General features: G+C 42.7%; 1 protein-coding gene across 2 annotated transcripts in view; it reads left to right on the forward strand.

Moving 5' to 3' along the window:
• Nucleotides 1–4442, forward strand: part of mapk8ip1 (mitogen-activated protein kinase 8 interacting protein 1) — a 56631-nt gene extending 52189 nt beyond the window's left edge. For both annotated transcript variants that reach the window (XM_008105587.3, XM_008105589.3), the window contains exons 11-12: nucleotides 1144–1242; nucleotides 3119–4442. In XM_008105587.3, the coding sequence (XP_008103794.1) occupies nucleotides 1144–1242; nucleotides 3119–3191 (172 nt within the window). In that variant the 3' untranslated portion in view covers nucleotides 3192–4442. The remainder of the gene's footprint in view (nucleotides 1–1143; nucleotides 1243–3118) is intronic.
• The last annotated feature ends 9400 nt before the right edge of the window (nucleotides 4443–13842 follow it).

The raw sequence follows: 13842 nt of genomic DNA on the forward strand, positions 1-13842 counted from the left end.
GCTTCACTGACTTTCTATTCACTTTCAAGCCTAGTATGGAGTCTTAATGCTTTACTCTCATAATGCTAAATGGCTTGGGAGCACTTTTTCCTATATCAATCTGTTATGTGCTAAGATCATTGACCAAGGCAAGTTTTAACAGGCTTTTTTTTAGCAATACCAAAAAAACCCTCAGGAGATTCATCTGGCTTCAAGGCTTTTTTTCTTTTAGATGCAGAACAAAGTCCTTTTTGTCCAACATACATTTTGAACATATTGTTTGTCTTAAAATCTGACAATATTGTATGTTTTTATGCCTTTATATTTGTACTTTTGCTCTTGTTTTTTAGTATTTTTGTCGGCAGCCATGAGGATTTCAGGGGCAGAAGTGACTATCAGGAGTATAGACATTTAACAAGTAATTGCTGCCATTCTAGACTGACTGTTTAGTTGTACCTGTGTAACTAAGTAACATCTCCTGGCTTGATCTAATAACCCATCCAGTTGAAGAGCCAGCAGTTGTATGGGGCAAAGGAAGCCTACCCATGGCATTCAAAGAATTAAATTTCAGCCCCTACTCAACAACAAGCAAAGCTATGACAAGTACATGCAACATTAGTCCTGCTTCTGATTGTTGGTTCACTGGCAGGAGGGAATTGGAAACATCTTTTCCTTTGTGCTCTCAATAGATCTTTTTCGTCCAATACACTAGTTTGTGGACTGAGATAATATCTACATAGGTTAACGGGAAAATTACATACTCCTACTGAATACAAATTACGTATAGATTTGTAATTCTAGATCATGAATCCCTAACTGAAGTGCTGAATATTAACCAGTTATTTCACATGTATTGCTTAAGAAGTAGCCCAATTCACAGACATATTGGAGAAAAGCTAAATATGTCTCAGCTAAGATTAATTATGGGATTTTTTTTCTCGTGGTACAATTTCTCCAACTTCCTGATTTTGCCCACATGTTCAAAGCAAAACTTTTAATTGGCTCTTGACGAAGTTGTTGTCTTCACTAAACACAAGATATTGAAGGAGGAATGGGATTAGAATATCCGCAAGCTTTTTAGCTTAGTAAAGACACCATCCTTTTTGTACAATACAACAGGCCATGCTTCTAGTCCAAGTTCATATGTTGCGTTTTGTCTTTCAGGTATTTTGGGTTCATCACTAAGCACCCAGCTGACCACAGATTTGCGTGCCATGTCTTTGTTTCAGAAGAGTCCACCAAACCACTTGCAGAGTCTGTAGGGTGAGTCACAGGCTACATCCTGAAAATTCCTGTAGTTTACAAGAATGCCAATCTAATTGGAATTAAGAGTCCAATGCTGCCTACAGATTGATGTTTTTGATGTCACTTATCTATAAATAGTCAGGAATAGTCTATGTTTCACTTACTCAGCTCCTTCTGGTCAAGACTTGCATTTATCTTGGCTTGACAGAGAAAAAATCAGCACATTCTGGAAAATGGTGCCAGGAAAATTAACCTTTTGGCATTGGTGTTCTATGTTCTCTCTAGTAATGACTTTCCAATAATGACTTCCCGAAGCAGGTTTGAAAAGTGGTGCAGAATGAGAAAGAAAAACAGATTAGTGCCTCTGTTCTTTGCTGACTCTTCCTTGTGTGACATCCAAGCAATGCCTCATGGCAGCAAGAGTTTTCTGCCTGGGACTGGAATTTTTCTGAGACAGATGCATAATCAGCCCACACTAGTATTTTTAAGGCTAGTCTGTTTACAGAAGCAATGTAAAATATAGAAAATATACCTGCATGTGGCCACAGCATTTACTTCTGAGAAAAGTGCACCTTTCAAATGCAGCTTGCTCATAACAAGAGTTGCCTTATGCTTGCATAAGTTGCTCCTACCTTATATTGCACAGATCACTTGTGTGAGCTGTTACACGTTCACAACATGTCTGGTACATTATGGCTAAGATGCTATTAGAGCGCTGGTGGAATTCAAAGCACAGGAGGACACAGCCGCCTCCTTTCTCCAGCTTTGCAGAGTATGCCAGGTGGCTCCCAGCCAATGATTGAGCCAGTGTTGGAGCTCTTACCAGATACCATTCAGCTTTACATTTAAAAAAACAGCCAGGGGAAGAAACTATTTTTGCCCTCAGTCTGGAGGTCCAGGAGGATGAAGGTTGCCTCTTTCTCTGGCTGGGCATTACAAGCCATAAAGCGCACCCGCAATCAGTCTGGTTGGGGAAGGGAGTCACAACCAGGCCCTCCAGCTGCTCTTTTGTGGCTGGGGAAACCCACTGTGCAAGGAGAGACAGGATACATTCTTGTAACAACTTCTTTCAGTTTGCTTATGTTGGCATAACCCACTGTTGTTCCATCATTAGTAACTAAACAGAGTTGGCCCCAATATGGTGCTCTGGTTATTTCCTTTCTGTTTGACACAATTCTGGATGTAAGGTATCTTAGCCTTCCAAGACTTCCAAGCCTGGGAGCAGAATCACCCCTAAGTACCTGTAAAGCTCTTTATGAGATCTGTGATATGAAAACTTTAAATGATGACATAGGTCAAGACATTGGAGTCACTTAACAAATAAATATCTACATTGCAGAAACACAATGAAACCCTGTTGATGAATTGCAAAGACGCGCATTCAGGCATTGGCTCCGATGTGCATCAAAAACATTTCATGTAATTTGGGAACTTCTGTTGTGCTCCAACACTTTGGATTCCCATTAGGCATTTCTAATGCACCTCAAGTATTTCCATTGGGCTCCAGCATGTCCTAATGGGTATCCAAATGCACATTAGTAAGTGCCTTGGTGTACATTGCTGCTTTGGGCCTGTACGTTGCAAGGCCATGGCAACCATAGCTGAATATGGGCATTGCAAAGCTACTCAATTTATGTTTGTGCACTCATGAGCTCTTTTACAGAGCAATACAGTAACAGACCTCTTCTGAATAAATCTTGCCAAGAAAACCCTTTGTGGGGTTGGCTTTGGGAGGGCCATAGTTACACAGCAACAACAAAATCCTCAGCAAAATTTTGGCTATTGTTGAAGAGAATTGAAAAAAAAGATGTTCACAGATTCCTGTTCTTCTATGTTATCAAATTGTTCCAGCTCTTGTGTGATGTGCCCCTCTTTCTTCCCCCTTTGTTTGTAGGAGGGCCTTCCATCAGTTCTACAAGGAATGTGTGGAATACACATGCCCCACAGAAGACATCTACTTAGAGTAGGGGGCAGGCCTAGCCCCCTCCTTTCTGTACAGACAAGAGTCATTCCCCCCATTGTGCATGGACAAGCCGCTTCAAGACTGGAGGAGGAGTAGGCATGGGTGCCATTTCCCTCAGTGCTCAAAGCCCTGCCTTCTTTCCTTTGGGGCGCTTTGGGCTCAAGAGAGTTGGGGACGGGTGGGATGGGTGGACAAAAGGGGGTTTATTATTTTTAATATACATATATATATATATATCCTCTTTTGGTTTATTCATAGAGAAGTACCCCTGGCGGAAACAGGTGCTGCCGCTGCCGCACAGGTTTAGGAGGAGAGGAGGCGTGGGCACTGGATCCAGGATAGGGCTGGGCCTGTCACTTACTATGCATATGATTGGGATGGTTAAGCACTAGATATAAATATATATATATATAGAGAGAGAGACAGAGAGAGAGAGAGAGAGAGATTGAGAGATTTTCACAAGTTCTTGGATATCTGTTCTACACTAAGAACTGCTATAGTTCCAACTGCTCTGGTTAACCCATGGTATGGTAGTTTGATTGGACTGGAGTGCTGAAAACAACTGCCATGGAAGATTCAATTGTAAGTTTCAGAAGATAACACAAGTGAGGAAGGGAATTCCTGATTGGGAGGCAATGGAGCTAGGAGTGGGAATGAAGAGGAGAGGTTACAAAGAATTAAATTATGGTGAATTCTGTGCCCACAAGTCCCAAGTGATGGGTATCCTCTGGTATCCATGGATGCTATTCTGTGCCTGCAAAAAAAAATCCTCTAAAGAACTTCTGGTGCCTGTCTCTCCCTTTCTTTCCTTTGAAAGATAGGAGGGTTTCAAGCACACAGGCAGCCGGGAAGGGCCTGCGCCCTATTGTCACCTACTGTTCCAGTCCCGTGCTCTGTCGTCCCTTTTTCCCCACTGCTCTTTCCAACTGCAGGGTCAGAGCTCAAGGGGGGGAATCTGGATCCTGCAAAAAGAAAAAGAAAAAGAAAGACTTGAGATCCAGCGTGTGTGTCTGATTCATCTGTATAAGGGGACCTGCGGGGAGCTCCAGTCATAAGCACAAAACTGAATCAGGATTGGCTGGGTCCCACTGAGAAGCGAAGCGTAAGTGACAAGGGGGCTAATAATAAGAGCTGCAGAAAGGTGTGCCTTTGCCCTCCTCCCTCGTCCACCCGCTCCTTGCAGATGGGAGTTCTGTGCTTCTGCTGGATCTGCTCTGATGAAAAACGATGATTAAATGTTGATGTTTCAAAGAGACCATGTTGGTTTTGTTTTCTTCCCCAAAGGGGTGAAGCCTCTAAGCAAATGCACTTCCTTTGAGGTTTTCTGTGAATTTTGCAGGATCTGCCTATGGTGTTCTGGAAGCTTTTGTGCATGCAGGTGGAAACCCAACAATCTGCAGTATTTTGAAATTCTACAAAGCCTATTTTGAGACCAAACTGTAGTACATCAACATCAGGAAACTGTTGAATGACCTCCGTTTTCACCATGGGCAAATGTTTTATTGTATTCTAAAAGCGTGAAAGGGTCTCTTTTGGTCTAACTGTAGGTAATGACAGTCCTGAGACATGTTATTGGTCTGTCTTTCCAAGAATTGTTTGAGGCGAGACTCTGGTTGAAGTGCTAAACTAAGCAGGTGAAGCATTACACCCCACCCACATGTCCTTCCCTGATCCCTGCCAGCTGTCAAACGCCAACTGATGCTTTCTGGTGTGGCAATCAGCAGGAGGCAATTTAGATGACAAATCAGCAGCTGGTCTCAGCTGAGTATGGGATAGAAATGGGAGCTTGCTCACAGATAGAGTGTGTTCCCCTATAGCAGTCACATTCAAAATCTAAAATTTTCACCTCCACACCAGGAAACTGCAACAATGGCAGTTCCTCCCAGTGCTTGAAAACTGTTATGGGGAGGTTTGGACAAAGCTCAAAAGAGTAGAGCATAGCTCCCCATGCCCTCTCCAAACCCCCCCCCCAATACATTCATGTAAACCACACTTATATGTATGTCACTAAAAAGATATTGCTGTGTACTATACTCTCCATTCTAGCCTTCCCCAATATGCCTCCCATAGATGATGGACTACAGCTCCCATCATCTCAACCAGCATATTGTGGGATAGGAGGTGACTAATTGACTTTTCTTTTATGACCCTCCTATCAGATATTTGGTGGTAAGAGTTGTTATAATTTGCCAGTTTGAACGTAGGTTCAGAAAGAAGTGGAGAAAAAGATTATTTGTTCTTTCTGACCATGTCTGAGAGTTCCTGATAGAGTTGGCCACCTTTTGGCATTCTGCAGTCATTGCAAACTATGCCAAAAATGTGTCACATTACCACACTCTGTTAAAAGGTTTTGAGACGCCAAAATCCCAGGATTCTCAGTCAGCTTTGTTGCAAAGCCCATTGCTAATCTACTGGCCTCTCCTCCTGCCAACATAGAAAGAGCTCTGGCAGAAGTGTTGTTGATAGCCACTCTAAATGGCCTTCAAAGCATTTTGTCCGTATTTCTGCTGGAGACTGGGTAAAAGAAAGAAAACAAAACTCTGGAGCTCCATTAAAATGCCATTTATGCTACACAAAAAACCTCAAATAATTGAGTCAATGTTTCATTGGAAATGTACACATGCTAATGCTATAAAAACATTGCAAATAATGAATACTTTTACATATAATTTGGAATCTTAAATATAAGATGAGAACACATAACAGATTCATGAGCAAAAGGGCAAGGGATTTGCATCGTATCAAATGACAGCAGTAAGAGTTGAGATGATTAGGCATTGCCGTTTTTGTATAGGCTGTAAATCAGCTAATGGAAAGTCAACCAAGGTGTGCTGTATTGTCACAATCCAAATTGGGGTTAAAAGAGATCATCTTCATAATACTCTTCAAAATTTGGCTCATCTCGCTTGCTCTTGTGTGCTTTTTTCAGTTTTTCTGATTCCTTGCGTACTTTCCATTTCCTCCCGAACTTGAGGTGCTGTGGTTTAATGCCATAATCTGTTAAAGCAAGATTTGGTTTACAATGATGCTAAGACTGGATGACACAACTATAGACAACATCTATCCATCAAAGAAACTAATATAGAAACATCCTTCATGGGTTATTTATGCACATTTTGAGATGCCTGAGTAGGCAATAATAATAATAATAACTTTATTTTTATACCCCGCCTCTATCTCCCCGAAGGGGACTCAGGGCGGCTTACATGGGGCCAAGCCCGAATAAAAACAGTAGCAGTATAAAACACAGCAATAGACAACAACTTGCACAATAAAAAAAATAAAAATAAAAAATAAAACATTAGCCAATAAAAAACAAGAACTAATAAAAACATGGATTAAAACTGAGAGATTGTAAAAGTAGACTGGGTAAAGTGCACCATATAAATATTGTAGACACAAGGTGACTGATAAAGTGCTGCAAATTCTGGAAGTGCAAATTGGGATGGGAATAGTCTATATCGAGTTGACAAAGGTAAAAGGTGCAAACCGGTACAAGAATGGTCACAGATACAGATTGCTTCTGGATGAGCAATCTTTATCTAAAGGCTTGAGTAAAGAGCCAGGTTTTCAAGCTCTTTCTGAATGCTACCAGGGTGGGGGCTTGCCTGATTTCCCTGGGGAGCGAGTTCCAGAGCCGGGGGGCCACCACGGAGAAGGCCCTCTCTCTCGTCCCCACCAACCGTGCTTGTGACGGAGGTGGGAGCGAGAGGAGGGCCTCCCCCGACGAACGAAGAGATCGTGCAGGTTCATAGGGGGAGAGGCGATCACTAAGGTAGGAGGGTCCCAAACCGTTCAGGGCTTTGTAGGTGATCACTTGCACCTTGAATTGGGTCCGGAAGGTGAACGGCAGCCAGTGGAGCTCCTTAAGCAGGAGGGTTGACCGCTCCCTATAATTTGCTCCAGTTAGAAGCAAGGCTGCCGAACGTTGAACTAGTTGGAGTTTCCGGGCCGTCTTCAAGGGCAGCCCCACGTAGAGTGCATTGCAATAGTCCAGTCTAGAGGTAACTAAGGCATGGACCACCGTGGCCAGAACAGACTTCACGAGGTAAGGTCGCAGTTGGCGCACAAGTTTTAATTGTGCAAAGGCCCTCCCGGCCACAGCCGACACCTGAGCATCAAGCGTCAGTGCTGAGTCCAGGAGGACCCCCAAACTGCGGACCTGCGCCTTCAGGGGGAGTGCGACCCCGTCAAGCACAGGTAGCCACCCAATACCCCGATCGGACATACGACTGACCTGGAGGACCTCTGTCTTGTCGGGATTAAGCTTCAGCTTATTCGCCCTCATCCAGCCCATCACAGCTGCCAAGCACTGGTTCAGTATCTGGGGGGCTTCCTTGGAGTTCGGTGGAAAGGAGTAGTAGAGTTGAGTGTCATCTGCGTAGAGATGGCACCGAACTCCAAAACTCCGGATGACCTCTCCCAGCAGTTTCATGTAGATGTTAAAAAGCATGGGGGACAGAATGGAACCTTGCGGGACCCCACAGGTCAAAGGCCAGGGGTCCGAGCAGGTGTCCCCCAGCTTCACCAACTGGGAACGGCCCTCCAGAAAGGACTGAAGCCACAACAGAGCCATGCCCCCAAGGCCCATCCCGGAGAGCCGTCCCAGAAGGATACCATGGTCGATGGTATCGAAAGCCGCTGAGATGTCCAAGAGAACCAGCAGGGTCACATTCCCCCTGTCCAGCTCCCTGCGGAGGTCATCCACCAAGGCGACCAAAGCCGTCTCAGTACTGTGCCCAGGTCTAAAGCCAGACTGCGATGGGTCCAGAAAATCGGTGTCATCCAGGAAACCCTGGAGCTGCGAGGCAACCACCCGCTCCAGGACCTTGCCCAAGAAAGGGAGGTTCGAGATTGGTCTGTAGTTGTTTAGAATGGCCGAATCAAGGGAGGCCTTCTTCAATATAGGCCTCACTATGGCCTGTTTGAGGACAGATGGAAATTTGCCTTGATCCAAAGAGGCATTAATTATCATCACAAACCACTCTACCAACCCTCCTCTGGCCGATTTAATTAGCCACGAGGGGCAAGGGTCTGCAGAGCAAGTGGTCGCTCTCACCGCCCCAAGGATCCTGTCCACGTCATCCGGGCGAACAAGCTGAAACCAATCCCACAAGTTCGAACAGACAGGTGCCTCAGTTACCTCTTTTGGCATTGCAACAAAACTAGCATCCAAGTCGAAGCGAGTCTGAGCGACTTTGTCTGCAAAGTGGTGCGTGAACTCGCTGCACCGAGTTGCCGAGTCTTCGGGTGCCCCTCCCCCCTCAGGAGGGTGAAGGAGCTCCCCGACGACCTGAAACAACTCCGATGGTCTGTTAGTTGCAGACGCTATGCGGGCAGTCGTGAAGGTCTTCCTGGCTGCCCGCAAAGCCGCGGAGTAGGCCCTAATAGCGGCTCTAGCCCGTGCTCGGTCAGAAACGCTACGAGTTTTCCGCCAGTGGCACTCTAGTCCCCTCCTCGAGCGCTTCATCACTACCAGCTCCTCCGTGAACCAGGGAGCCGAAGTGACTCTTCGCAATGAGAGGGGACGTTCGGGGGCGATCATGTCAATTGCCCTGGACATCTCGCTATTGTAGCGATCTCGCTATTGTAGCGATCTACTCTGAGGGCTGGTTCCATTATCATGTATTTGAACTGAAAAGAGATCTGAGGGTAAACCCTGTGGCCCTGCATCACTGAAATGCACTATAGTATATGCTTGCTGATGAGTACATTTCACAATTGTTTTGCTCTCTTTGCTAACAGGCAGTGTTGTTAACACAGTGTATGAGTGCACCAAAGGCAACCAAGAGTCTTTATCATGGCAGTTTGTTATCTCATTCTGATTGCATTGTTTAAGTAAACAGAAACATACAATTATTGGTACAATCCCTTTCACATATCTGCACAATTGTGCAGTACTAGTCTTTTGTTATGAATTTCTGCAATCGGTCTTCCACACAGCCTTGCTTCTTACCCTTTTTTGTCCTATCCAGTACATGTACACTCCCCCCACATTTATACCCCCTTTATGCCACAACTAACAGTCACAAAGTTTTGGCATTCTTGTGAGAGCTTCCTCCTTTTCACAATATCCAGACTGCAGTGGAAGGAAATTATTGCACAGAAATATGGGATTCATTGATAGGTTTTATTTACCATGGATGAAAAGAAAGATCCAATCATGATTCAAGTACAATGCGACTGCAGGACAACCAAGTTGGGTGGTAAGTCCCCTCAATAGACTCTCTTTATCCTTCTGTGATTGCGCTTTTGCAGCCTTGTCATAAAATTATTCTACAAGACCTCTTTTTCTTCCAGTTTACAGCTTATTTCAGTTCTATACTGACTAATATCAGATGCTGAATCAAGAGTAAAGGTCATTCTTTATTAATAATTTACTATGCAATTGAAGCTTTGATTGTACAGCTGCTAGTACAGAACTAGGACAACATTTCTTACCCAAGGGCCAAATTTATTCAGGGTTGCAACACCATGAAGCTGCATGCGAGCAGTGGGTGGGGTCGCACACCTGTGCTTTCCTCCATACTTCATACACTCATGCATACTCACTCACTCACTACATGATCACACCCTTGCGAAGAGAAAACCCATTATGTAACTTCTAGTGCATCTCATATTGTTTTAATGGTCTTTGTGGTGCAACCCAGGAGGGAGTTTTGCAGTCAATGCCTATACACTATCCCAAAGTTAACTGAAATGAGATTATACCATCTACTAAGCCAAAGTGCTTCTGGTGAATCTCCAAGGGTGCAGTGAACTCATCGGGAACAGATTGACTGAGCCTGCAGTGGAAGAACATAAGATCAGTGACCTCTGTGGTTGGTGCCAAAAGCCCCAATTCTTGTATAGACATTTGAGACTGGACAAACTTCCCAACAGGGTGATGTGTTCAATTTTCAGATGGTAAATTTTTCTTTGGCAGGAAACAGAGGCCATGAGCCATTAATAAGTTAAAAAGAACTATTATTTCAAGCTGTGCAATTCTCTAAATTAACAAATGTATTTAATGCCCTAACATTAACTGATAAAACTGTGCATAATTAATATACTTCATTATAATCTTTCTACAAGACATATCTTAATACCACATATTTATATGAATTTTTAACCACATTGTGAAATTATATATTTTGCATTTTGAGAAATATGAATTAAACAAATCGTCACTCTCACTAAAGAGAGGGGTGCATGGAAACAAGTTGGATCTGGTGGGAACTGTGGATGTGAAATAAATGTACATCTGACTGTACAGTACATCTAAGTGCACAATCACATTATGTCACTTTCAAATAAGTGAGATTTTGAATATGCATCTGAATGCACATGCTTTTTTCATATTCCAGCCCAGTTACTTGAATGTAACTAAGAAGGGTATGACTAAATTGAGGTACTCTTTTGTTTTGACATCTTGTTATTTTGCTATATAGATAATCCCTCAGATTTAAATGAATAATTATTTATTAAGTAACTTTAAATTTTAAAAAGTATCAATGAGGAATATGTTCCCAGAATTTGTGTGGACATCTCAGGTAATAGCGAACCCTGTTGAAATGAAGGACATCTGTTTAGAAAACCCAAACATCTGGAGGGCCACAAGTTTGATACCTCTGAGATAAATAAATACTGATCCCGCAGATACGAGGTGTTATACTGTATTTAAAATATTTTAAATAGTCATATTCTGTTTTAATTTACACAAACATTCACATTTAACAACACCTTAAGTGGTGTTTGTGTGTGTGTATGCCACTTGTTAGCTGATAGTTATCCCATTAATTTGTTCTATAGCAAGGAATACTCAGGTAGTTTTGCCAGTTTCTCCCTCTGCAAAGAAATGAAAACATGAGTCTCAGTCTGTATGTACATAACCTTATTGTATAAATGGTAGAAGAGGAAAAGAAGAGGCAAAGCAACACTAATGATGTTTAAAATAAAGTATACAGGCCTGAAATATGCTGGCTCACTGAATGATCCGTTAAGTATACATTTTAAAAGTGTCTTTGGTACATCCTGTATCTGATGATACAGGAAAACCTATTGTTGACAAAAAGAAGTACTGAATCCTGCTTCTTCATGATTCATCCCAACCAAGGGAGGATGGGGGAGATTGCTAATCGTTGCTTAATACCATTAGCGATGTTCTTTGACAAGCTGCATACCTAGCTTAGCTTTTTTCAAAGATGAGAGGGACAAACAGGGTTGTGTATGTGTGTTTATGTGAATACTGTTACATTGTGTGTGTAAATGCTATTGGTTAATATGTAATGCTTAATGGTATAATTAGGGATGTCTCTTAAGACAGAGCCTGTGACATCCAGATGGGATCACCAGCACATTTCAGATTTTGGTGCCCTAATTTCAAGACCTGATATGGCAGCCCTAGGATGTCTTAAAAAGACAGTGATTTATTGTGCAGAATGCATAACAATTACCTAGCAACTTTTACCTTTGATAATTTGGCATGAGAAATACTCTCCCTGTCAAAAGCAGCAGCAAAAACCAGAGCCCCATCTAGCCTCTAAATTCAATCTGATCAGTCTCTCACTAACAATGGTTGTCACCAGCAGGGCATAAGGCAATTCTCAAAGGCTATAATGCCATCACAAAAGTCAGGAACACAGACAATTCTGAATTCCATGCACCAGACGTGACCAATAGGGCACAGTCTAAGAATGAAGAGCAGGGGCCATACATAATTTCTATTGGACAGATGGGTTCACTCTTATTTCTGTAGCCCTGTAGCTAAGCTCCATTTCAGATAAACAAGTGCTGTTCTATGCATTGTTGTTGCCCATCCATGAGTCAATAATCTCCTGGGTTTTCAGCTCTTTTGGGTGCATTACTTCATTTAAACCATTTTCAAAAGGGTGTTATGAATCCAGGCAGACTTGTCACCTACTAAAGATGTTTTCATGTGCCTGAGACAGCTAGGAAAAGCTCCTTCCTGGATTTCATGCCCAGATTTCATTAGCTTGGGAGTTTTATGTCTTTCGATGATTCCAATTTGGCAGAAACATTCCTGATTAATCCTGTCACCCCACTTTTTCCGGCTTTTTAAAATATCCTGGGTTTCCCCCCTCCTCATCCCCCTATGTCCTCATCTTGCCTTCAACTGCTGCAAACTGATATCAAAGTACAAAAGATGTTTGCACTCAAAGGGAAAGGAAGGTGCATACTCACAGAAAAGCAAACTGCTGCAACCTCTTCTAGTTTATGTGTTGTTCGTCATTAATAACCTTTGCCATTTTGAACACACCATTATGTTGCTTGTCCACATGTCCAGGTTTTTATCTGTGAAATGTGGGTGGGTATGGATTTGTAGTCTAAAAATTACTCTCCTTGGCTCTACTATAAAAAGCATCACATTGATTCCAGGTGAAGAGGTTGCACTGGCTCAGATTTCTGTCATATCATAAAGAAGAGGTACCACTAGAATGGCACAGTCATTGAACTGCCGCTTGGTCTGTATTTCCTACCAACGTAAATAACATACATTACACATAATGGGAAAGAGAATGAGTCTAGCAAATGGTCCAAAATTGTATCATCCCATGATAGTTTTCTTGGCAAGATTACATCAGATGTTTCCTAATACCTTTCCTCTAAGGGTGTGAATATGATTTGCCAAGGTAACCCAATGGATTTAAATAGCCGAGCAAGGATTTTAATCTTTCACTTATGTCACTACACCATACTATGGTCAGTAGGGTTTATCTTTTTATATTGAAGAAAAGCTATTACCAGCCTACTTAATTTTGCTTTTTAAAGGACATTTACGAGAAGCTGAACGTTTTCTGGATCCTTTGAAACTGGTGCAATTTCAGAGTGATTAGGGTACCTTGACACATAGAAAACCCCTAAAATTACTCCACCTCTGCTACATCAGCAAGTGTGGCCTTAGGATGAAGTAAAAGAACTATAGATATTGCCATTGGGAACTGATTAGGAAAACAATCTAAGAAAGAAATTCACAAGTAAAAATGATTGGAGGTGATTAGGCACTTGGACTACTTCTTCCATCACTCACTTAAGGCAGCCACCCCATTATATATGACAAGAAACAGGGCAGGCAGTTACCTCAGCATCTACGCCGTCCTTTAATTTCAACAGAGAAAGAACTTATTTTCACTAACACCTCACTGCCAGCACTACAAAGCCCTGCAGCACACACTCGCTGTTTCAAAGAATGTCTAGGAACTGCAGAACTTAATATCCTCCAGAGAATTACAGGAAATTAGAGTAGACTAGGCACAAGAGAAAGACCAACAGCCACAGCCTTCAGTATATCAGCCTCCAGCTGAGCAGCATAAGGACCACTGGAACTATGCCAAGGGGAAAGCCTATTTAAGAGCATTCTTGGCTTGTCATCGGAACTAGCTGAGGGGTGCTCAGTTCCCTGCCAACTGGACTGTATGCATACATATGGCTGGTAGCCACTAAGAAAGGTATGAAGAAAAAATAGGTCTGGTAACTGCTCTGTACAAAAAAGAGGAATAGCTTAATTTAAGTCTTGAGGCTGGTTTACATTGACGGGTCTCTGCCTTGGAGCATGCAATAAAGACAAAGTAAAAGTTTATTCCAAATAATGTTATCTCTGGGAATAGAACACTGATGGTTACCTTGCAAAACCCAATACAGCTCCAAGCATGTAT

Source organism: Anolis carolinensis, chromosome 1 (genome assembly GCF_035594765.1).
Source record: "Anolis carolinensis isolate JA03-04 chromosome 1, rAnoCar3.1.pri, whole genome shotgun sequence".
NCBI lineage: Eukaryota > Metazoa > Chordata > Lepidosauria > Squamata > Dactyloidae > Anolis > Anolis carolinensis.